Source organism: Puntigrus tetrazona, chromosome 25 (assembly GCF_018831695.1).
Source record: "Puntigrus tetrazona isolate hp1 chromosome 25, ASM1883169v1, whole genome shotgun sequence".
NCBI classification, from domain to species: domain Eukaryota; kingdom Metazoa; phylum Chordata; class Actinopteri; order Cypriniformes; family Cyprinidae; genus Puntigrus; species Puntigrus tetrazona.
The window spans coordinates 10,402,020-10,427,814 of NC_056723.1; the positions used below are offsets into that span (position 1 = coordinate 10,402,020).

Sequence of the window (25,795 nt, forward strand, 5' to 3'; positions counted from 1 at the left end):
TTTATTTGTCTCTGAACAGAAAGCATACCCATATATTTTAGATTTATATTAGTGTTGTTACCACATTATTATTATTATTATTATTATTACTATTATTATTATAACTAATATTAAATACAACAAACACTACCCAAAAATTCAAATGGGCTGACAACAAACTCACTCACAAGCCATCCAAGATAGAGATGAGTTGTTTATTAATCAGATTTGGAGAAATTTAGCAGTGCATCACTTGCTCACCATTGGATCCTCTGTAGTGAATGGGTGCCGTCAGAATTATAGTTCAGACATCTGATAAAAACATCTCAGCATGTCACAAATGATCTATGATTCCAGTCCAATTACAGCTTGTGTTCACAAAAAAACACAAATAAAAAAATGTATCATTATAGAATTTGCTTTGGACTGTATCACTTGTAAACGGTGGTTTATTTCTGCATATTTCTCCCCTGATTCAGATGAGACAACTTTTTACTGGAGAATATTACGGATAAAAGTCTTATGGATTATTTTGACGTTTATCAACTGCTAGGACGGCACCCATTAACTCCAATGGTGAGCAAGTAATGTAATGCTAAATGTCTTCAATTCTGTTCCTATAAAGACACTAACTGACCTATATCAAGGATGGTCTGAGGGTGAGTAAATCTTCAACAAATTTTCATTTAGCAGGAACGTGCTTGAAACAGCACGCGTGGCCATATTCGTTATTGTATTATATAATTTACTACCATTAGGCTTAAACAAAAACATTGGTTTGCAGCACAAATAGTTTCATGTTATGTATTCTTCCACTTGTTTACCTGCAGTGGCTAATAAATCTCACAGGCAATTGCTTACTTCTTCATTGAAAAGTAAGGTGAACACAATTAATATGATTAAACACAATGGTCGTGGCTCTATCAAAATACTGAATCGCTCTACAGCCCTAATTTGCATTTCTAGCGTTCGTGCATCATCTCGAGCACATGGCTTCTGCAACACTGCCACAGAAGGAGAGAATCGCAAGGTCGCGTCCTTGAAAATCCCATGCACTCAGTTCTCCCAGTCTCCTCGCTTCTGACACTTGATGCAGCTCCAGTGGGGGACCGAGATAGCATCGTTCACTTCCCAGAGACAGCAGTGGATCACCGTCCTGCTCTCCATCCCCCACTAAACTGCAATGTTTAACCCCTATCGGTATCATCGCGAAACGGAGCGTCTCGTCCGTGCGCCCGCACCGGAGAAGCTTTCTCCTTCGCGCGGTGGGACCGGCCAGAGATTTCTCGCGGAGGACTGACGACAGAACAAACACCGAAAGGCTGAAATGATGTTTATGACAGCTATTATGCTTCGTCCGCGCGCTGGAGCTGGCGCTTCGTAAGAACCCCACTCATAGCGGCTTGATGTCAGCGAGCCCTGCTGGCGAATCAAAGCCTGGCTAAGCCTCACCCTATTTGCATACAAATTGACCAGCTGATCCCTGTCACTCCGACAATGCGGCCAAGGTACACCCAGACTGCGAGCCCTGTTAATTACAGCGTGATCCCGCTATATTAATGCCGAATGGATCTCTAGCCTAGAATGAAACCTGATGCTCTGAAGTTTCCCCCTTATTGTCGGCCCTTGTGAAACTTTGAAAACTTACCCGGTATGTTATGAATTTTAATTGCGCATCCGGACTTGCTGACTCACTCCGCATCCGAGCGCGCGCAGAACACGAGGAGTTTTTATTTAGGCCCGGGCTGTTGTTTTTTCCCCCTCCTCCCTGAGGAATAGCCTGTTTTTTTTTTTTGTTTGTTTGTTTGTTTTTTTCTTTCATTGTCTTTTCGCTATCCAAATGAATTAAATAAATAAAATGAATAAATTATGAAAGTTTGCCTTTTGGTTTTTAATAACGTGCAATGCGGCGCCTTGGATGTCCAATTACACACTGACCCCTAGTGGTCTGTATAAGCCTCATCTTATTATTAAATTATCTTCCTTAAGCTCTTGAATATTACGACTAATTGACTGCAGACCTTCAAGGCAAATCGGAGCTTTCTAATCCAAGCTGTTAAATGCGCGCGATGCTAAGCACGCAGCAGACGTACAGTACAATTTTTGTTGGAAAACATGCGACATCCATCAGCATCAGGAGTTATATACAAGTTTAAACGCAGAGCAATGACATTGGACTGACCTAATTGTCGACCTTCTGCATTTTCAATATAGTCCACGGGGTGGCGTTTGTGGCATTTGCCTTCGACAAGACATGAAAACAAACGGTGAACCAAACGAAATGCTGTTTAATCGTTTTCAACACGAAAAACAACAAAGAATAAAACATTCAGGGAAATAATAATGGAATTCCACGACCAAAAAGGTCACCGTAAACACATACAGTACAGCGCTGATGAAAATATTTTTCCAGTGGGATGAAAAGGGATTGATGGGGAGTTTAAGCAAGTCTATTTTTAATATCTTCATTGGAGGCTGAAACAGCTGACAAAATGTTGGGGGCGTGGGGTACAGTTCATGAGGTTGAGCTCAAGGCACTACAACAATGCGCATGGTGTTGGTGTAGCCAGATCCTGGACGCCAGCCTGTGACAACGATGAGAACGTCACCGGACTTGAAGTACTTCCGGGCTTTGCCTGAAAATCAAAATGGAGGATGTAAATACCAACTCAAGTACGAGGGTAAATGCATTGAACGATATATGATTATCACATCTGAAGCTAGTTTACGTTAAAAGAAGGGTAGGTGTTTTCTTTTTAAAAAAAACATTTTTGTTCATAATCAGTGTGCAATGGCCTTAAGGTTATTCACACCAAGAATACCTAAAAATATAATAATGATAACTATATTAGCGCACACTGCATGGTATAAAGTTAGTGTATTAGTGGCTGTCAAAATTTTATTACCTGAAAAAATAGCAACAGGGGATTCCAATCCTCTGCGTCCTTATTGTCATAGACTTCACTATTTGTCTACAATTTGTCATGAACCTAGTCCATGGATTTTCATTTACTCACCACCAGATGTCCCTCTCCCATTATTCTCACTCTCACGTCACACAGAATGTCTCAACCTGGGCTGCATTTCCCATCAGCCCTTACACTGATTGCACTCACACACCTGTCACAAATTACACCCTCACCTGAATCACGTTACACACGGTATTTCAGACCCTGTTCTAATCGCATAGTATTAAAAGTGTTCATCCCTCTCTAGATAGAGATATACTACAGAGAGAGAGAGATACTCTATGTAAGCCATTCCTAGTTTACAAGTTTAATTTATATATATATATATATATATATATATATATATATATATATATATAGCTAGCCATCTCTGACACTGTTTGTACCTGTTTTGGATTATTTCTCGCTCCTCTGGATTATTGCTCTGTCTCGCCCCTTTGGATTACATTTGCAGAGGACTGGACCACGCTTGTTTTCTCAAATTGCTTTCTGGTTTCCTCCTATCTATCTGTTTGCTGTTGTTCTGACCCTGCCTGTTTCTGACCATGTTTCTGAATATAGCTCGATATAGATCTGAACATCTCTCGCCTTGTCTGCACTGTTACAGAATTAAATGACTCTTAAAACTTTATTGCTATGGTTGTTGTTATCATACTTGGAGTAAATAATCCTTTTTATTAGTCTCTCAACTACTGATATGTAAACTACTGATTATTGGCTACTGACTTTTTTTTCTACAACAACCACGTAGAGTGATCAAGTGGTTTTCTGCAGCCGCCACCATCATTCTTTTAAAAAGTAAGCTGCTCTGTAAATGCCTTTAACTAAATCGATGTGCATCTGTTAGTGTCGGGCCAAATGAAGCGCTGGATTTCTCTGGACGTCTCATTACCGATCTCCAGGGTGAAGCTGACGCGGAGATCCACATCCTCAGCCCATACATCATTAGCGGGTTTGGTGTAGAGGATCGGGATGACGCCGCGATACAGGTGCAGCTGCCGGGCTGTCTGGCCGTCACGGGTCACGGCCATGATAGGAGCACGTGGCCTGTATCTGGACAGCAGCTGGGCAGACCTGAGGAAACAAAGACAGGGAGACACACAATGTTAAGGCAGAATTATTATATTAATACTTAATTATTATAGAAATATTAATACTGATAATCGTTATCTTATACTTAACAGTAATATGAACGATTATTATTAGTCATGAGCACTAATGGATTTGCATTGCTTTTTAACTTTAATTTTTTTCAAGCACGTTTGTTAATAGTTTAATATGTAACAATGTATATAAAAAAAATAAATATATATATATATATATATATATATACACACAAAAAAATTAAATGTTATGAATAGACATGTATTATAAAACATTTACAACTCAAATTATTACATTTCTAAACAAAATTTATCTAAAACACTAATTTAAAAAATACACAGAATGGAGAAAAATATAGATTTATATAATAAATAGACGTTACAATATATAAATAAAAGTGTATAATATATGGTTATAACGATACATATTTATGACAACTTTTCAAAAATGTTACATCCTGAAAAGTTTTATTTTGCAATAATGTTTGGCTGACTGTGCATTATCTATTATTATTATTTATTTGGCTTCTTACCAACTTAAACTTTTGCCTAAAACTAGCACAAGTACACAAAAAACATCAATTATATAATTTAGCTGCCATTATATAAAATGCTTGACAATATAATAATACAACTGGTAATAAATGGATAAAATGCAAATGCTGAGTATGAAATGGTATCTGCTCTGGTTGGAGCTAGAAAAACGTGCTCCTGCATACAAGCCCCAGTGAGGGTGCACTTTTGCCTCTCTGCAACCTACTGTGGGACAAGTGAATAAGGAGTTTAAATTAGCCCACGAAATGTCAAGGTTCAGGTCTGCAAAGGTCAGACCGTCTCGCTCAGCACAATGAGATGCATTTCGATCAGCCACAGGGCAAAACGGGTAATACAAGAGTGAGAACGAGAAGCGGTGAGTAAACTAACTCTACACAAATGATAAAACTATATTCTAAACTGGCATGAGAAGACGTGTCTCTTACAATGCATGCATATGTTTTACATTCTCACAACACTGAGTAGAGGTCACTGTGCCTAATATTAGAACTGTGTGTATGTGTGTGTGTGTGTGTGTGTGTGTGTTTAATGCCACTGTAAGCCTTTAGGGTTACTGAGAGCGTCTCTGACCTGCCAGTCTTGGTGAGCACAATGATGGCACTGGCACAGCACTTGAAGGAAGCTTCCACTGCACCGATGGCCACGGACTCGGTGGGGTCACGGGTCAGATGGGTGGTACGCCGAAGCTCTTCAAATAACTGCCTGTGGAACATAGCGGCCTCTGCTTCACGAGCGATCTGATGCAACGTGAAGAAATGACACAAATGAGCAGACCTTATTATTGTATCACCACTGTATATATCACAGTATTACCATCTGATACCATCACTGGTGTCCTGGTACCAGTTTGACAACGATAAAAAAACCCTTTGCTGATAAATTAGATAAGAAACCTTTGGTAGTGAGAGAAGTAGCGCCGCATTTACTCAAAAGCATGTGAGAAATCGTCGCAACATCAGCCCAACGGGTAATCTTAATTACAAATGGCACGGAAACAAGCACATCAAAGCCTGGAACTTGCGAGGCTAACATAACCTTGTGAAAAAAACAAAACCTCAACTTAAAAGAATCGTTCACCTACACATTAAAAATGACTGAAAATTTACTCACTTTCAGGCCTTCTAAGAAGTAGATGAGTTTTAGTTTTCCTTCGAAAACCATTTAGCATCATTATATATATATATATATATATATATATATATATATATATATATATATATATATATATATATATTAACTCAGTAAAAATGTACTTCAAAATTTCTGACATCAAAGTGAACAGATATATTTGCTTAAAACTCTTTTTGGACTATTTTGACTTGCAATGCTTGGTCTGTGCATATTTCTCACCTGATTCAGACGAGATGACTTTTCACAGAACAATACAATGTTGTATGGATGATAGAGGACTATTTTAACCAATGGTTTGAAATTTAAAAAAATGCATTAATGATGGATTTGAACATTTCAGTTCATAAGACTTTAATTGATTGGAGTCATGTAGATTACATGTAGATTATGATGCTACATTTCTAAAAATCTGTATATTATTAATGATTGAGTTTATATAGTGTATTTTTTTATAATAATTGTATGCTAAAGTATGCAAGGGTTATTAATTGCACATAAAAACAGTACAGTTACAGCTGCAGCATGAACATTTAGACAGTGCTTAGTTTTGCTAGATTTGCTTTTGGATTTAAGAGGTTTAGGGTGAGATTACGTGAATGGTCTGCTTAGCAAGCTAAACTTGCAGTGTATTACTAACATATGAGCATTAGTACAATTATCTGGCACAAGCCAGAAGGTGGCGCTCTGGATGGGACAGTACCTGGTGCTGCGTGCGCACAGACTCTAGAGGGTATTCACCCTTTGCGGTCTCTCCGCTCAGCATGATACAGTCGGCGCCATCGAGCACGGCATTGGCCACGTCGCTGCTCTCGGCGCGGGTGGGGCGGGGCTTCTTGATCATGCTCTCCAGCATCTGTGAGTCAAAGGAACAGTCAGACTGTGCTGGCTGAACTGAGCAGAACTCACTCACTTCTACATGCTGTCTGTCCTAACCTGTGTGGCGCAGATGATTGGTTTGCCAATCCTGTTGCAGCGACCAATCATCATCTTCTGAGCCAGGAACACCTTCTCAGTTGGGATTTCAATACCCAGATCTCCACGGGCGACCATGATACCATCGCTGGCCTCCAGGATCTCGTCAAACCTACAGAAATAAAGAAATTTAACTCATTATACAAAACACATCTTTACAGTAGGTCTGGTAAGGAATGCACACTAGCAAATAATACACAAATAATAAAACTGAATATATACACAATATATATTTCATGCAGTACATAAAAACACAGACACAGACATTTTTCATGTTTTCAAAATAAGTCTCTTCTGCTCATCAAGGATGCATTTATTTGATCAAAAAACTATTATTAAAATTACTATTTAAATATATTTTTAAATATGATACATTTCTGTTATGGCAAAGCTGAATTTTTAGCAGTCATTACTCCGGTCTCAAACATTTCTTATTATTAGCACAGGTTATCAAATATTAACTTTATTTTTTTTTCAAGATAATACTTACTGTATGTGTGTGTAAATTACGTAAACAACCTTAATTTTGATGCGACTGATTGTGATCAATCGTTTAACAGCACTGATATCATTATTTTTTAATTGGTTTTCAACATTTATTTATATTATCACTCACTTGCGCACACCCTCATGGTTCTCCAGCTTGCTGATGATCTTGATGTTTTTGCCTTTCTCTCCGAGCACCTTCCTGACAGCCTGCACGTCCGCGGCTTTGCGGATGAAGGAGGCAAAAACCATGTCGACGCCCTGCTCCACGCCAAACTGAAGGTCCTGAATGTCCTTCTCAGACACTGCGGGCAGGTCAACATTGGCCCCGGGCAGGTTCACGCCTTTCTTGCTGCCCAGCATGCCTCCATTCTCAATCTCGCAGTTCAGGAAATCAGAACCTGGAACATTTAACAATGTTAAAACAACATAGCCATGCCGTGACCTTTCAAAGGCTTGAAATACGGTCATGACAGGAGAACCTGAACTTGATACTTACCAATTTCCTTAACCATGAGTGAAATAAGACCGTCGTCGACGTAAACATGGCTGCCCTTCTGCACCACCTTTGTGATGTTCTTGTAGTCCAGCCACAGAATCTTGTCATCGCAATTGTCCTTGTAGCTGTCATCCAGAGTGAGCTTGATAATGTTACCCTTGACGAGCTTGACCTCCTCAGTGCCACTCTGAAGAAACCACATACATCCATGGGATCTAAAACAGAGTTTCTATAATTGAGAAGAAAGCGAGATGCTATACTTACACCCTTAATAAGTCCTGTCCTGATCTCTGGGCCTTTGGTGTCCAGAGCAATGGCTACTGGTCGGTACTCGATGCTCCCAGCTCCAAAACTCTCAATGGCTTCACGGACATTCTTGATGGTTTCAGCATGGTACTGCATTAAAAAAGTTATTTACAGTAAATGTGAGTATATTAACTGTAAGTGAGCATAAGATAACAGAAAATGTCATCTAAATGTAGAAAATAAGAATGAACAAGAAGTATATAAACAGTGGCCAATACTGATAAGTTGAGTTAGTGCAACAAATTTTTTCAGTTTAATGGCAGTAAAACTATTTAATGCAGTTTATTCTAGGGTTGGCCACCCCAATCCCAACCACTGCTTTTGTCTCTCTTTTTTTTGAACTTCAAAACTACTTATATGGGTCTTTTTTTAAATTGAGATTTATACATCACTTGATATATGAGTTGTTAAGATAGGACAATTTTTGGCTGAGATACAACTATTTGAAAATCTGGAATCTAAGGGTGCAGAAAAATCTAAATATTGAAAAAATGTAATAATAAATAAATTGTTAGTAATGAATATTAATAATGAACAATTCAGTTTTAATATATTTACAGTAGGAAATGTATAAAATATCTTCATGAACCATGCTCTGTACTTTATATTATATTATATTATATTACATTATAGTGGCTAGGAGATCCCCAAGCAACCCAACTTCATCATGTCATTTATATATGGCACCATTTTTGTCCTTTAGAAACTTTTTAAGACAATTTTTTCTTCTTTGTTCTGCTTGTACGCTGATTCTCGCTCTCAGAAGGAAGTTTTATCGATTGGCAGCGTGAGCTCTGAGACCTGTAAAACTCTACTGAACACGATGTTACAAAATAAAAAGAACAAAGCGAACATGTCTTTTTTGCTGTAAAGTCTACAGCTCAGTCAGTGTCTCTGTCCTGCGCGTTCAATCGCAGTCTCGAAGGCAGACACAGAGGTGTATATATAGAATCAGGGAAAGACAGGTTATGTTTCCAGTGACCCACAGAAACATTTGACTGCTTCTGATCTCAAACTGTTCAGCGAATTAATATGGTCTTATTGAAGGTTAAGTTGTTGTTGTCTCTCTGAATACAGACTGAGTGTGAGCAAATAACAAGACCGTCACAACTATATCACAACATATAAGTATAAGTGTCAAATGAGAGTGTCTAATTCTAACAATGCTATATTAACAATATAAAAGGTAAATTATTTCAAATTCATAAGTAAAAAAATATAAAAGGAAAATATTATTTAAAATTCATAAGTAAAAATATGGCAAATTTAACATTTAATGATTAATAAGATGATAAATAGGATGATAAAGAAATATTTTACATTTAATGATTAATAAGATATAAATAGATTTGTGCTTTTAATGTTAATACGAAATAAAGATTAATCTGAATGTACTGTGAACATTTATTATGCAGAAATAAATACAAATACATGCATGTACTGTATATATACTGTATATTTAAGAAAAATGTTGTTTATATATTAAATATATTTAATACATATAATAAAATATAGTAATATGAATATATATAAATGTAAATATTTTCAAAATATATACTTTATATGTGTATTAATATATACATAATAAGCCACAAATATCCACTGCCCCACTTCATGATTGCATGCTTAGTGTAGTAATCTGTGGCAATGGTGCCATGCAAAAAAAGGTAAAAAGCCATGACTTTTAAAGGGGAGAGGTCAGCACAGTATAAAGTCACACTCTGGCTTGAGCCCAGGATGACTCTACTCAATGTATCGACCAAACAGATCAGAGAGCCTAACAAGATCAGCTTACGTCTTCTGACATTTGAAGAGGCACGAGGGAAATGCCACAATAATCGAGGATCTACGATTGTACGAAAGTCAAGGCTGGCTAAGAGGATGAAGACTTTTTGAAGAACTCTTAGTAGAAGATTATTAGATGATACAACAATACACGATTGGATCATTTTAACTGAAAAATGCTCCTAACGGAGGAGATTGTGTACCTCATGAGTTCCGTGGGAGAAGTTCAAACGTGCAACGTTCATTCCGGACTTGATCATCTCCTTGAGCGTCTCCACGGATCGGGAGGCAGGTCCTGCAATAAGACAAAACTAAATATTGAAAACGCTTTGAGGGACATTTTGCATTAAAGGAATAATTCACCCAAAATTTGGAATTTGCAGAAAATGTACTGTATGTATGATGCATTTGAGTATGTTTCTTCACTGGAACAGATACGGAGAAATCACTTGCTTACAAATGGATCTTCTGAAGTGAATGGGTGCCGTCAGAATGAGAGTCCAAACAGCTGATAAAAACATGTGCAAGTAATTCACACCACTCCAGTCCATCAGTTAATGTCTTGTGAAGCGGTAAGTGTTTTTAATAAACAAATCCATCACCTTTTTAACTTCAAACGGTTGCTTCTAATAAAAACAGTAGAGTTTTAATCAGTGAACAAGCCTTAAATCAGCAGAGAAACAGACATAAGATCAAACACTATTTCCAAAAAAGTTCTTTTGTTATTATGGATTTAATTTTCACTTTACAAGGCTTTAACTGATAGACTGGAGTTACTTGTTTTTATTAGCTGTTTGGACTCTCATTCTGACGGCACCCATTCACTGTAGAGGATCCATTGAAATTTCTCTAATTCTGTCTAAATTTCTCTAACTCATCTATATGTTGGCCTGAGGGTGAGTAAATGTTCAGCAAATGTACATTTTTGGGTGAACTATATACGTTCCTCACGTAGCTCACTGACCGAGCGTGCAGACGATGCCCGTGTTGCGGGACACCGTAGGCTCAGAGTCGATGTCCAGCAGACACAGGTGCTCCAGGAAGGTTTCTGCCATAGCAGCGTGCATCTGCTGCGTCTGAATGAAGGCAGAGCCTGTAGTCTTTGTCTGAGACATGGCTGGAGCTGCGTCCGCGACTGCTAGAAAAGTCCTGGATGAAATATGCACAAAGCAGATTTAAATTAGATTAAATTAGATTTTTCTATCCTCAGGCCTTTGCAAACCCCTTTCACTTTCTTAAAAGTATCTTAAAAATAGACCAATTTTCCCTGCCCTTAAGAAAAAACGAGTACACTTTATCACACTTTTAAAAAAGAGCACTTATTTTGGAAAAATATGCTTTAAAAGAATATACTTAAGTGAGGGTAATTCCTTTTGACACTTAACTGCATGTTAATTGCCATTAAATAAAAATGCAATTTCTATTCAATTGCTATTAATTCTTGCATTTAATAAATTTGAATACATTTTGTAATTACACATTATAATTATAAATTTATACTTAAGCACATTTAATGTATATTACCTTAAAATATAAAATCATGTAACACACTATATTTACAACACTACAATATCAAGCATTACATGTGTTTAGTGTGTTAGAAAATGAATCAAAATCAGTGTACCTCTTCAAAAGCACGTAATAAAATTAAGTACTTTAACGCAAAACTAAAATTAATAGCATTATTACCAAGGATTTTTAAAAAAAAAAGTTAACTTATGCTTAGAAACTGACATAAAGGTGCTATATCTTTTAGTGCACTTTTCATTCAATTTATGTTATCTTAATTTCAATTCAATCCAGTTAAGCACAATTCATGTTCACAAGGCTCAACAAAGCAAGATGTTCACAGAATAATGACTTAAATTTCATTCGGATGACTGCACAAAGCTATCATATGGTTTAACATGGTTCAAAAGAGTAAATGTGAGCCAGTGGCAGCACTGCCTGAGGCAGAAAGGAAGAGTGTGTTTAAATGCATGACTGCACACACACATTCCAGCAAAGTGTGATCTCAGGGTAAAGCGACAACTTGTCAAAGTAACACAATATAGTGTATGAATATCATAGTAATAAGTATTATTGAAATCTAAAAAAACCAAAAACATCAAATAAACATCAAAACATGTTAAAGTTTTAACCAAACTGATTTAAGTCAATGAAATAAATACGCAAATTATTAAAAACGTTCAGCTCCGATTTTCAGCAGAAAATGGCAGATTAACTTTTTAATAACGTGGGCAAAATCATTTATTTCTGAACACATTTAAGGTCCAATTAAAAGTTTACGCTATTAGCAAGAAAGTCCCCGATCATCTAAAGCATGCTTTTAGTTCGTAGCAGGTATCTATTTTGATCTGCCTTGTCTAAACGGTCTGTTGAGTTCAGTGCCTCCTACCTCAGAAGATGAACGCCTGCAGGAACTTCTGATCTTTTCCTCCGCCACTGTCTGAACTTATCCAGGCTGAACTAACCGGCACTACTTCCCACAGCTCAGCGTGTTCCTCCGACAGGGTCTGTGTAGTTCAGTATTTTAAACTGAGTCCAAATTATTTCGGTATAATATTCATACTACGATACATTGACGATATTGCTATATTTGTGATATATATTGAGGACTATTTAACTTTGCGCTATTTTTTTTTATACCTCAGCCAATCAGAAACCATCCGCAGATGAATAGGAATTTGATACCGCCATATGAAGGAGCGAGTGTGACATTTTCATTTTGGGATTTAATGAACAATAATAACGTTTGATAAAACATTTTATTTTATTGTTCAGATTTGACCTGCTATTTTAATTGATTTGTATTGCTAATTAAAGTATTGCAGGATTCGGTTTCACTCAGCAGGCCTACATATGACACCCTCGCCACTCCTTCATGTCGCTTCATAAATACCAGCCATTGCAGGCATCTGGAGTACTAATAATAGCTCAAGGCCTACAGCTGAAACTTTGATGCCCATGATAGAAGAGCTGCTTGTTTGATTTGTTGCCTATTCTGTATGCCATTTCCACAGAGCAGGAAAGGTCAGATCATCTGACGCTTTGCATATATACAAATAATGTTTGTCGTAATTAGTCTGTCATTAAATTCATTGCACATACTTACCCTTCAGTGCGCAAACTGGAAAGTCATTGCTTGTGTCGCACACATGTTGATTGATGGATAACAGTATGGGTGACCTTTAAAAATGCATAGCTTCCTGTCTAACATTAGGCCGTACGGTTTTGCCCGGTAACAATCGTTTTTAGAAATGTTTAACGACAAATGTTGGTTTCTATTCAAAGTCACAATGTTTCTTCATTGCCTGTCTTTTTGGTTGACTTCTAGGGAGGTCTTCTTCATTCTCAGGTACAGCATGTTCTTAATGTCAAAGGGCTCGTCTCAAAGAAACCCTTAACACGTGAAATATGAAAAGCTAAGCTCCTAAAATACATCTGGCAGGAATGCTCACCTTATAGGTATGGGCTACCACACACTGTTCAAGAATGGCATACTTTACGAGCGGTATGTAATGTATTACGCATAATAAGTAATAAGTCATTTGAAAACATGTGCCGTTAACGTGAATATTCCTTAATGTATTTTAAATGTCAACCTCTTTGATGCATTCATATAATAATATAGGCATCTGGTACACCATGTTTTACCCTGTTTGATTTTAAGAGAGATTTGCTTTCACCCTTTTCACTTTAAAATTTAAATATTTATATGATTGATCTTTTAAAGTCAATTACTATATGACTAATAATAATAATAATGCTGTTGTTGACTGCTGTGGTTGGACCCGAAATAGTGTGGTAAATTAATATGAAATAAAAACCAAAACTCTACAAAAAAGTACATTCTTAAAGGAAGGAGAAGGATATTAATGGGTTGATATATATATATATATATATATATATATATATATATATATATATATATATACACACATATATATATATATATATATATATATATATATATATATATATATATATATATTAATTTAGATTATTATTGCAATATAATTTGCAGGATTTGCATTCTTTACATTCTGTGGTAAAATAAGACACAAAATTAGTCTTTAAAAAGTACAAAATTCAACAGCAAGTCCTTCACATATTTCTCTTCAGCAGCCCCAACATATAAAACTCTTATCCACGAGTAAGGCAACCACTATCTCCCTCTAGTGGACAAAAGATAATACTAATATCATCAGGTTAACTCCTTGGACATCGTGTGTCTGTAAGTGTATCCTGTGTCTATATGCACAGGTTATATTTAAACACTCGAGGCACACCCTCCTTTTAATGTACATCTGCAGCAGACAGCACAGCAGACAGCAAAAAGTTTGCAGTAGCTATTTTCCCGATATTCCGTTTAACACATTCTCTATTCTTTCGTATCTCCAGACACTGGGAGATAAGGTTTGTCTTAAATGTAAAGTTTCATACGTCTCACAAAGAAACGATATGAGACAAACGGCTCCTGAGTATTGTCGAGGCATTTAAGATCATTAATTTTAATTATTTTATAAAGCATTTAATTACTTATGCGTATTGTTTAATCATTATATATTTAGTAAAACATTGTATTATTTAAATGTATTTTAAATAGTATTACTGCTTCCTAATCCCATTGTCAGTTATGTAATAGTACGACAGACAGCACACTTTCTTACTTAAACATTTAACAGTTTAATTGTAACATTTTGAACCATTTGCAATGTACACAGTTCCTTCATGCAGTTTTTAGGTGGGTGCTCGTGCTACATCCGCAGTCCCTGCGTTAGTGTAGGGCCATCATTACCAGGTGTCCGAGACCTGGATAATTACAGATTAAGGCCAGGATGTTGTGTCTGAGATCACTCAAATGACTTGACTTGCATATTGTACAAGCAGTGATTTACTGATTTTTGTACTGGAAAGGTCTACATCTAACATAATACATGTAAACATGATACAACTGGAATGGTTTGGGTTATTGGGAGGTTAAATTGTTGTGTGTTGATGATCTCCTCGGCTTTGTAGCTTTCTGACAGCTAAATGGGCCGCACTCACACACAGTCTCCACTGCCATCCATCTCTTTCAGATCTCCAGTGTTGTTCCCCGCCCACTAGAATGACTAAATGATGAGGTACTGTCACAAAGCAACCTATTTTTATCCGCTCAAAAGTTCTTGTTAAAATGATAAATTATGAAAATGACTTTGTTGGAGCCTTAACATACCTGAAACGGGATGTTTCGGTTGCGGACTGAGGCCCTTCAGGACAGTTCATATGAATATTTATAATCTTTATAATCTACCACACATTAAGTGTTGCACCATTCCCCCGTGATTTGCTTTAAGGCATAGAACAAAATAGGAATAAACATTCTGTAGAACAATAGAACAATAGAACAAAAAAACAATAATAGAAGAATTGCACAGAACACAACTGAACAGATCCAAATATGATATAATACACAATTAGTATATAATAGAATATAAAATAACAGAACAGAATAAAGTACAGTGAAACACACCACCGAACAACAGATTAGAGCGCAAAATCAAATTCAGATCATCACAGAAGAGCTAAACACAACTCAAAATAGAACAGAACAGAATTCAACATTCTGCACAAGAGAATAATAGCACATAACACAGAATTGAATTAAGATCACCACAAAAGAACAAAATAGAATAAAGTAAAACTCAGCAACACAACTTAATAGAAGTTCATCACAGAAGAGCTGTACACCACACAACAATGGAATGGAATTTAACTTACTACAAAAGGTCATAACAGAATAAACAACTCAACACAAGAAAGAACAACACAACAGAATAGAATTTAACTGGGATAAAACAGTGGATAAGAACTCAACCTGAAACAAAAAAATTATAGAACATAATAGAACACAGCATAAAAGAACTGAATAGAATAAAACATATAGATAAATACTGAAATATGTAGACTGAGGAGAAAAAAACTATAAAATAAAAAACTAAATAAAAATATATGATTTAGAACAGAATATAGAATAGAAAACAAAACTCGACTCAATAAACTAGAAGACAACTGAATAAAACACGCCATAAAAGAACAAATTTGAATGAAAAAAACTCAACATACATGAAAATACAAAACAGACAAGAACCCAAAATTGAATTCAACACAACACAATAGAACACACCATGAAATAATATGTTATTAAAATAATAAATTAATGTAATAAAATAGATCACAGCACTACAAAGACTAATAGAGCAAATTAGAGTGGAATATACGACAGAAAACACGACTCAACATTAACAGCAACAGATGCACCCTTTATTAAATGAATGACACAAACACACACACACACACACACACACACACACAGAGTCAGGCGGCGTATAACACAGCATGCATTAACAGATGAAAATATCAGGTCACGGACACGCAGGGGGTTGCATTTGATCTTCTGTTCCATGATCTACCAGGCATGTCTTTTCTGCTCCCCCCTCCTCCCCTCCTGCTACTAGCACACTGGCTGTCAGCTGCCGGTCTCATGACCCGGACGGCGCGCACTGAGCATGCCCGAGCTGTCGTGTGTTGTCAGGGAGAAAGCAGACAACGGAGACAGCGAGAAAAAGCAACCCATGAGAGGAGCCAGACGAGAAACAGGCACGGCTAAACAATAGGGGTACACATTTCTAATTAAGATTCTTTGTGTCAGCCGACTCACTTTACATATATACGCTTCCAGCGCGGGGCATTTTGGGATCTTTTGTTAAGGTTATGACAAACAGACCTCGTTCAGAGCATCTGCCTTGTCTTCAAGAGGTAAGACTGGAATTTTCTATTATATTGCAAAAGTAATGGAACTAGTTTAGTATCTGATGGATTCTTGTGCTCGTATTATGTTTTATTCATTCATATTTTGGCTAATTTATTGTTTAAAGAATTATCAGAGCATCCAACAGGTGTATTACAGGACCAGTGACACCTGTCTACATTTAATGAAATTTAAATCTATATATAAATCTATATCTATATATATATATCTATATATAAATATATCTATATATAATTCACAATATCAAATACATGCATGCATTGATATAAAGTACATTATAAGTGTTTTGTAATATACGCCACATGCAGGCTCAATATGTGATGGCACAAATGAACTCTAAATGGACATTTAATGAATTGCCTCTCTTGCATTGTGTGTTGTCGCAGGTTACCATGGAGATGACTTTGCTAATGGACCCCAGAAAATGAGCGCAGACCTACCGCCGGCTTTGTTCAACCTGTGTTGACTTCCCAAACCAGCCTAACCTAACCACGCTTAGCTGGAATGGATGAATGTGGCAGAAGAAACTCACTAGAGCAGCATCTATGAACAGCATGGTATGAAAATCACAAACGCTAACCATTATCCAACACTCTTAAGGCAAACAAGGTGCCTCGATGGACAATATAGCCAGTCCAAGCTGATGATCTAAGATGTAGGCTGCCCTACTGACACAATCACCCCGTTGAGTAGATTACAGACTGACTGATAGAGGCCATTCAGTGTCTAATGAATGGGGGATGGGTAATGAATTAGCACATCGCCGGGGAAATTAGCTGTGATTGACCTGTGATAACTTTTTCAGAGCATCGGTGAGCAATTCTGGAGCGATGAGGACTCGGATGGCGACAGCGATGGTGAGGACTTCTTCTACGGAGCCCAGGTTAGCATACTACCAAATTATTTCCTTGAAATACATGCTAGCTAATTTGCTAAATTAGCAAACAAAGCTAATTTTGTTCATTAATTCTTGTATTTATCTAGCTAGGTGTATTTTATCTATTATCTGTTTTTTTTTTTTGTCTGTCTACATACTACAGTGGCTGATTGTAGAATACATAGGGGTTACCAAAGTGCATGGTGGGGTTTTCAGGGGATTAGCGTAGGTTTATGAGCTGCTCCCAAGTATGAGGAGCAGCAGATGGCTCCAGTTTTTCAGATTACCTGAGCTCGCTTCAGGTTTCTTGCCAAAACGAAGGCTAGGTGTTCTTTGTTAATGAATAACAAAGGAATCATTTTAGGACATTATTTTTGCTCGGTTGAGGCCATACAATGGTGCTTTCTCAGTAAAAGAACATATAAAATAAAATTGTAATTTAAAAAAAACTCATCATCTTCAGGAGGCTATGTTATCCAAGAACTGGCTTAGCTTAACTTGAGAGGTTGACAGTTTTACAATTTCTATAATTTTAATGGCTGACCTTTTCTGGTCAACAACATATTATTTTTTTCAATCAGGTTAACATCAAATTTGAAAATATATTTGAACTGAAATCATAAAAATATTGGAAACCAATGTACTCTGTGCCATAGATGGCCAGTTAATATACTCTTTGACAACAGTTTATTGTAAATAACATTTTGAGGGGAAAAAATAAGAGGACACTTACAATAGTGTTTAAAATGTCCAGATATTACATAAAACTTAAGAATAAGTCAGTAATCACGTTACTTGAAATTAAATAAATATGAACTGAAATAAAATATAGAGAAACTAGTTGTGAAGTGACATGAACTAAGTCAACTAAAACTAAAAAAAATTACACAAAAAATTTAAAACTAAAAATCAGTATGATATTAAAATCTTCAACATATTTGACATTGTTTCCTGAAATGGTAATATATTTTGTAAATAACTGAATTTAAATGCGGTCTAAAAATATTTACAGAATATAAATTTAGGTTTATACAGAACTAGACACTGTAAAAAAAAAACTGGGACAGCAAGACACAGAAGGCACAAAATATTTGTGTCAGAATAAAAAATACTTATAAAAAATCGCTGAAATGTATCCTGAATAACTTTGCAGTGTCATTATGCCACTGACCTGAGTCGACATCCACAGTTGGACATTGATGTTGGTGCTGTGAGGGACATCTATTCAGAAAGTGCCGTTTCTGTCAGGTATATTTAGAGCCACAAAAGCTTCTTATTTTATTATTTGTATTATTATCCCAATAAAACTTCTATAACTTCTCAGATTTTGTGTCTACTGTCTATGTTTCAGGGAATATGAGACCATTGATGATGTCGATATTGATCTACACATTAACGTCAGCTTCCTGGATGTAAGAGATCCACAGATACTATAATATATTTAGCCAGATTCTACCCGCCAATGAAAACACAAAAGCTGATATGCATGTGTTTGCAGGAGGAGGTGGCGTCAGCATGGAAGGTCACGAGGACAGAGCCAATCATTCTACGCCTTCGTTTCTCACTGTCCCAGTATCTGGATGGACCAGGTGAGTAATAAATGACTATGTCAGTTCCAAAAGACAGGAAGTGACTCAACTGAAGCATCTAACCCTCCTCCAGAACCCACTGTGGAGGTGTTCCAGCCAACTTGTAAAGATGGTTTTTGCCTTGGGGTTCAGCTTAAAAGGTAAGCAGTCTTTCTTTTCGGTTTTCTACAGCGTGACGTACTGCATATGCCTCTATAATGATTACACCAACAAGTATTGATGTCTCCTCCCAGAATTCTCACCACGTTTATAGCTAATCAATGGAAACATCTAAGCAATGAGTACCTGAACGCTCAACAGAGGAAGAGACACAGCTGGTTTAAGGCTGGAGGAACCATCAAGAAGTTCAGAGCTGGACTTAGCATCTTCTCTCCGATAACCAAGTAAGAGTCAAAACACACCAGAGAGTAAATGTGCCAGATATGATAATAATAATATTAATGATTTAATATAATACGGTACACAATTTAGATATATAATATGTATTTATAATGTGTTAATCAGGTGCTCCAGTGTTCCTCTGATTCAGGGCCCTGGGGTGAAGGCAAGGCCAGCGGGACAGGAGTTGAGGGTGACCCGCTTGATGAGCCGCTCCATGTCCTGCACCAAAGGAGAACTGCACACCTCCAACCCAATTGGACAGGTCCGTTTTACTCCAGTCATCAGTGACACATGATCCTTCAGGAAACCATAATATGCTGGTTTTGACTATATCATTATATTAACTATATCAAATATTCATTTTAAAAACGACTCGTTTCAATGATTCAGAGTCAACTCTTTTTTTTTTTAGAGACAATAAGTTTTAGACTGAAAACTTTGCAGGATGTTTTCATTCACTGAGAGCTGCATGAAAGGTCATCTGCACTTTAATATATTAAGCAACTTATGCAAAATGATTGCCGTTTCTACAGACTGTGGCCGTCCCAGGCTCAAGATCCACCGTGCACATCACCACCAGGCAGCTCATTCAGCTCTTCTTCTCCTCACAAGCTCTCATTCACTGCAAGAGCATCCCCACCCTGGAGTATGGCTTCCTCGTACAGGTAAACCTCAACAGAGTTAAACGTAAAGCACTTCTATGAGTTGCTATTTATTTGCATACTTGTATTTGGCTGTTTCTGTTTCGCTTTCATATAACTACAAATTCTTTCTTTTTAATGATACTACGACCTAATTATCCATCTTTTGTCCTCTAGGTTATGAAGTACTCCGAGCAGAGGATCCCTACTCTGAACGATTATTGTGTTGTCTGTGATGAACAGCATGTCTTTCAGAATGGTTCCATGCTCAAGGTACTATAGCTTCTTGGAAAACTCCTTTAACGTACATTCATAAATTCGTAAAACTTTCATCTGTTTCTTTTGTGCATGTGTATTGTTCAGCCTGCTGTCTGTACGAGAGAACTGTGCGTGTTCTCCTTCAACACTCTGGGTGTCATGTCAGGAGCTGCGGAAGACGTAGCTACTGGAGCTGAGGTATCACACACACGTTTATATTGCTGAATTAAGATATACCAGAGACTTCTGTTTATAGGATTAGCATGTTATATAATATCTCATGTTTTTGTGCAGGTGGTGGACCTGCTGGTGTCAATGTGTCGTGCTGCGCTCGAATCTGCCCGTAAAAGCATCATCTTCGACCCTTATCCCTCTGTTGTTGACCCTCATGACCCCAAGTCTCTGGCCTTCAATCCGAAGGTAGATACTTTATCAGAGCAAATGAATAAATATCAGTTTAAAATAAAATAACCTTCTTGATTAATTTTACACTCCTAGAAAAGAAGTTACGAGCGGCTACAGAGAGCATTAGACAGCATCACATCAATTCGAGAAATAACACAAGTGAGTAATTCAAAGTGCGAAAACATAATTAAGAGACGTAGACTCAGAATTAAGGGGGAAAACGTCAACATTGTGAGACGTGAAGTGCTTATTGTGAAATATAAGTTCAGAATTCTAAGGAAACTGGCAGAATTGTGAGAATTAAATTCGGGAGTTCTTAAAAATAAAATCTCAAAAAATTGCAAGATATATCAATAAAAAGTTAATTACAATTCTGAGGAAAAAAGTCCAAATTGCAACATGAAAACTCACAGTTGCCAGACAATAATTTGCATTACATATTGCGAGGTATAAACTCAAAAAACTCAAAATTGCTGGATGTAAACTTTCAGTTGCCAGTTAATAATTTGCATTTCTTAAGAGCAAAGTCCACATTGTGAAATATATTTTCAGATTTCAGAAGGAAACTTGCAAATGGCAAATTAATAACTTGCAATTTTGAGGGAAAAAATACAAACTGTGAGACGTAAACTTGCAATTGCAAGAAATAAAAAAAACACTGTATGATATAATCTTGTAATTTTGATTGTTTGGGGGGGATGGGTGGGTCCTACAATCTGCTATTTTAATATTTTTACTCCAATGTGAAAACTAGCTTCCATATAAAATAGCTACACATTATAGACGCAGCACTATGTGCGATATCGGGAATCGGGAATTTCCTTTACATTATTGTGACCATGTTTGAAGCAATCACTTGTTTTAAGTGACACGCTTCCTGTCGCCACACTCACAATGGCTCCATCAGTGTTACACACATAGCCCCAGTCAAGACAATGCAATGACACCTAAACTCTTTTTCCAGGGCCCTTATGTCGAAATAAAGAAACAGATGGACAAACTGGACCCGCTTGCACATCCTCTGCTGCAGTGGTGAGGAAAACTCAGTTCCCTTTCGTGGAATTCTCAAGTTTTCATTACGTTCCTGTTATCATAATGACCCATAATCTTCTTTTTCTTCTCAGGATTATATCCAGCAACAGGTCTCACATTGTCAAGCTCCCCTCCAGCAGGGTAAGGGCGTTTGATCACATTATCTCACATAACAGCGTGACTAAACCTTCATTTCCTCTGTTTCACTCCTCCGTTTTTCGCTAACAGCAACTGAAGTTCATGCACACCTCCCATCAGTTCCTGCTCCTCAGCAGTCCTCCTGCTAAAGAGGCCCGCTTTCTCACGGCTAGAAAACTCCACGGCAGCACGTTCGCTTTTCAGTGGGTTTCAGTTTAGCATGAGATCATTTCATAATCGCCGGTTTGCGATGGCTGACTAATCGCTGGTTCTCTGTCTTCAGTGGTTCTCATATTGAAAACTGGCACTCTATTCTACGAAATGGACTTGTAAACGCCTCCTACACGAAACTGCAGGTACCTTTTTCAATTACTCTTATTGTAGTGAACGAAAAACGGTAGGGTGCTAGCCAAAGATTGTTTGCGTAGTGTATTGGGTCTTGGCCAATCTGCCTACTGTTCTCTTTGACACAAGCTGCATGGGGCGGCCTACGGGAAGGGCATCTACCTCAGCCCCATCTCCAGCATCTCATTTGGATACTCAGGTAAGAGCTTCTGGGCTGCTCTTTGGAGCGCAAAATTTAAAAGAATATGCGTGGTTTAGACATTTTGGAAGACAAAGACATTTTGGACACACTTTGGGCTGGTGCCATAGTTGTGTAATAGTAATCCCGTTGGGGGTTCACATAAAATATGAAAGAGAAAGAAAAACAAAAGCAACATAATTTTAGAGTTGTCAAAACTGGTATGTTAGCTGCAATATTAATATTAATATTAATATTTGATGCAGTAATTCAACATGTTATGTTCAACGCGAATTTGATATTATGACTGTTTTATCTAAAACTGTTCAGATATTATTGGTAATTACAATAAATTATTTATATATTTTTTTAAAAAAGGATAATACCAGTCTGGGGTTATGAGAATAGTTTTATTTTTTCTCTAATAACGGGTCAGATTTTGAGATTAATCACAATAAATAAAATTGTTAATATTTTTAGAATTCAAAATTGAATGAGATTAATCGCAATAAATAAATATAAGCTGTTCGCAATATTTCTTAGAATAAAAGAATGAATCACAAAAAAAATAAGATGTGAGACCAATCTAATATATATAATGTATACAACTAAAATTGTATGTTATTAAGGCCTTTACAGTATCACACACTATAAATGTGTCTTTATGTATTAAAACAGTTAGCCTTCATATTTTAGGTATTAAAAATGTTGAAAGTCATTGTCTTTAAAATACAGTGATATTTGAATACGATACTCATTCTGTATGAAATATATCCAAGTACCATCTTTTATAAGGAAACTTGAGTATTTGAAATCAATGTTTTTCTATCAATATAGCACTGTTATATTCGTTATCACTATAGACTGTATTTGTGTGCAGGAATGGGAAAGGGACAGCACCACATGCCTACTAAAGAGGAATTAGTACAGCATTACAACCGGGTCAACACTGTCTTACAGGTATTAACTTCTGTAGAGACTGGACTGATACGGATGCATTACAGGTGCAATCTAGAGTTAATCAGACTAGATGAGTTAACCTGATGGGAATCGATACGAAGCTGCATAAAAGAAGTTACTTACCACCTTCTATAGCGTGTATCACTGCTCATCGTGGCATTTTTCTTTTGCAGTGTCGACCCACACAGTCAAGGTTTCTTCAGAGTCGGAATCTGAACTGCGTCGCCCTGTGTGAAGGTCAGAGGTTATTTAATTATAACATGCCAACCACAAATTGTGCACTAACGCCTATTAATCTAGTCATTTTCATGCAATTAAGACATTGTTTATGTCCCTCAACAGTAATAACTTCCAAAGATCTGCAGAAACATGGAAATATTTGGGTCTGCCCGATTTCTGATCACGTCTGCACACGCTTCTTTTTTGTGTTAGTATTTTCACACTTTATTACATCGTCTTATTACAAAGCTCGCTCTCTTTTGGCCTCACAACGTGTCCCGCGACTCTCCTCAGGTACGAGGACGGCCAGGTGGGAGATGCTAACATCAACACGCAGGACGTCCGGATACAGAAAGAGATACTGCGGGTGATCGGGGGACAATCGACCTGACTGACCCGCTTGCACCACTGTGACCCTTTGAGACATTTTACGGGAACAAATGAACTGAATATGGGAAAGATTTACCTCAAACCACGCGCTAATAATGATGCTAGCCTCCGGTCAAGTTTGTCTTTAACGTGGAGAGAAGGGAGAGCCGTTTTCTAACTTTTTTGATAAGCGTTTTAGTGTTTGTTTGTTTTTTTTTGTTTAGTCTCTACATCACGTCCGCTGCTTTGCGTTTTTTCTAAGTCACAAAAAGTGCAGTTAATTAGCGTCGAGTTTCCGGCGGTTGAAAAAAGTGTAATTCCCATTTTGCCCACTGGGGGTCTCTGTTGCCTAAGAGAATAAAAAAAACAGCATACAATAACTTGGGAATGAAACATAAAGGCTCGTAATTCTTTAAACCTGCCATTTCAAAGTGTTTACATCAACTACGCGTTATTAAGTACCGTTTGATGTGTGTGTGTTAGTGTAATGCAGCATATCCATGAGTTATTTTCGGTTTGTTTTTTTATGGGAGTGTTGTGACGCCAGTTGCTTGTTATGGATCTTAAACCTTTTAACATGAAATGTTATCAAGTTTGGTGCTGTGCACTAGAAGGCATCGTGTTCTCATTTACTCTTCAGAGTGCTTCAAGCGGAGAGGACTGCCAATAAACGACGCGAAACGATATATTACAGACGACGATGATACGTATGAGGGTCACGGTTTCATACGGCCTATATTTGTATGTCGGCAAATTTTTCAATAAATTTAGAGCATGTTACGAATGGGCTCCTTTGTAAATGATGGCACGCGATGGATGAAATGTGGAAAGGTACTAGTAAAGCTAAAACCGCCTGCATTATGAAAACTTAACAATGGAAACGGACTGAATAGTGTCTTAATTAAAATCTAAACTTGCCAAAAATGCCTCTATAGGCGACTGGCTGGTGTATGAATATAATTAACTTCACATAAACAATATATGTCCACGATAAGTCCCCATTATGTAGAGATGCATGCACGCGCTGTTATCTTTCACGACCCCTAAAAAAATGAATAGTGTGTTAAAGTCCCAGAGGACATCTTGACTTCTCTGTTTAGCCAGCGGCTCTGTTCTCCTCTGAAGCAGAAACACACAATAATTCATAACAGTGCGCTACATCCACATGAGGCCCACATCTGCTCCGAGACCCCTGACCCTCCCCTTTCCCATGTTACTTATTGCTTATTTACTAACTTACTGTTTATCTACTTATCGCCCATTACATACATGTAAATTATGTTAATATAAATCAATATATGGGGGACATTTATTATATGAATGCATGTGATAGTAAATAAATAAATTGCTGCATGTTATATATGCATACCCACACACTTATTACAATATTTAATATAATACAATTTATTATATAAATAAATAAAAATGTGACAATAATAGTTTACTTCAGCTGATGAGTTTAGAGTTCTGCTGCATGATTCATTCTTTCTCCCATATTAAAATGCTTTAAGCAAAATTAAATTGTGCAATTATAAAGCCATTAAAATAGTGATTATTGTGAGCAACATAACACGTTTCGTAAACACATAATCCACACTGTAAATACATTAGTAAGGTCTTACTGGAAATTAATATAGCTCGGACGCTCATTTTATTTCAAAACTATCTCTTTGTCACAATAAATTTGTCGCATTCACTGTTCTTATTTTAGAATAACAAAATAAGATTTTAAATAAGTCGGCGTGGTATTTCGTTTTTGTCACCTGCTTTGATTTGTCGATTATCCACTTCAACTAAATGG

General features: G+C 37.0%; 2 protein-coding genes across 3 annotated transcripts; one reads left to right on the forward strand and one right to left on the reverse strand.

Moving 5' to 3' along the window:
* Nucleotides 1-2,247: 2,247 nt before the first annotated feature.
* Nucleotides 2,248-12,284, reverse strand: pkmb (pyruvate kinase M1/2b). The gene is made up of 11 exons (XM_043228758.1): nucleotides 12,184-12,284; nucleotides 10,750-10,934; nucleotides 9,989-10,080; nucleotides 7,959-8,090; nucleotides 7,695-7,881; nucleotides 7,326-7,596; nucleotides 6,671-6,821; nucleotides 6,438-6,590; nucleotides 5,177-5,343; nucleotides 3,841-4,022; nucleotides 2,248-2,615 (listed from the first exon to the last, which is right to left on the reverse strand). The coding sequence occupies exons 2-11, from the start codon at nucleotides 10,898-10,900 to the stop codon at nucleotides 2,509-2,511; spliced, it is 1,593 nt and encodes a 530-aa protein (XP_043084693.1). The 5' UTR covers nucleotides 10,901-10,934; nucleotides 12,184-12,284; the 3' UTR covers nucleotides 2,248-2,508.
* Nucleotides 12,285-16,040: 3,756 nt separating this feature from the next.
* Nucleotides 16,041-24,774, forward strand: parp6b (poly (ADP-ribose) polymerase family, member 6b). 2 transcript variants are annotated; one of them, XM_043227311.1, is made up of 23 exons: nucleotides 16,041-16,589; nucleotides 16,989-17,159; nucleotides 17,408-17,485; nucleotides 18,669-18,727; nucleotides 18,831-18,891; nucleotides 18,978-19,068; nucleotides 19,142-19,208; nucleotides 19,302-19,451; nucleotides 19,573-19,711; nucleotides 19,983-20,114; nucleotides 20,268-20,363; nucleotides 20,454-20,546; nucleotides 20,643-20,768; nucleotides 20,847-20,912; nucleotides 21,718-21,785; nucleotides 21,878-21,926; nucleotides 22,014-22,126; nucleotides 22,207-22,279; nucleotides 22,398-22,467; nucleotides 23,327-23,406; nucleotides 23,580-23,643; nucleotides 23,749-23,833; nucleotides 23,920-24,774. In XM_043227311.1, exons 2-23 carry the CDS (start codon nucleotides 17,115-17,117, stop codon nucleotides 24,014-24,016), a joined length of 1,902 nt encoding a protein of 633 aa, XP_043083246.1. In that variant the 5' UTR covers nucleotides 16,041-16,589; nucleotides 16,989-17,114; the 3' UTR covers nucleotides 24,017-24,774. The 2 variants fall into 2 exon arrangements, with proteins under 2 accessions (XP_043083246.1, XP_043083245.1); XM_043227310.1 differs by having other exon boundaries at nucleotides 16,044-16,589; nucleotides 18,633-18,727.
* The last annotated feature ends 1,021 nt before the right edge of the window (nucleotides 24,775-25,795 follow it).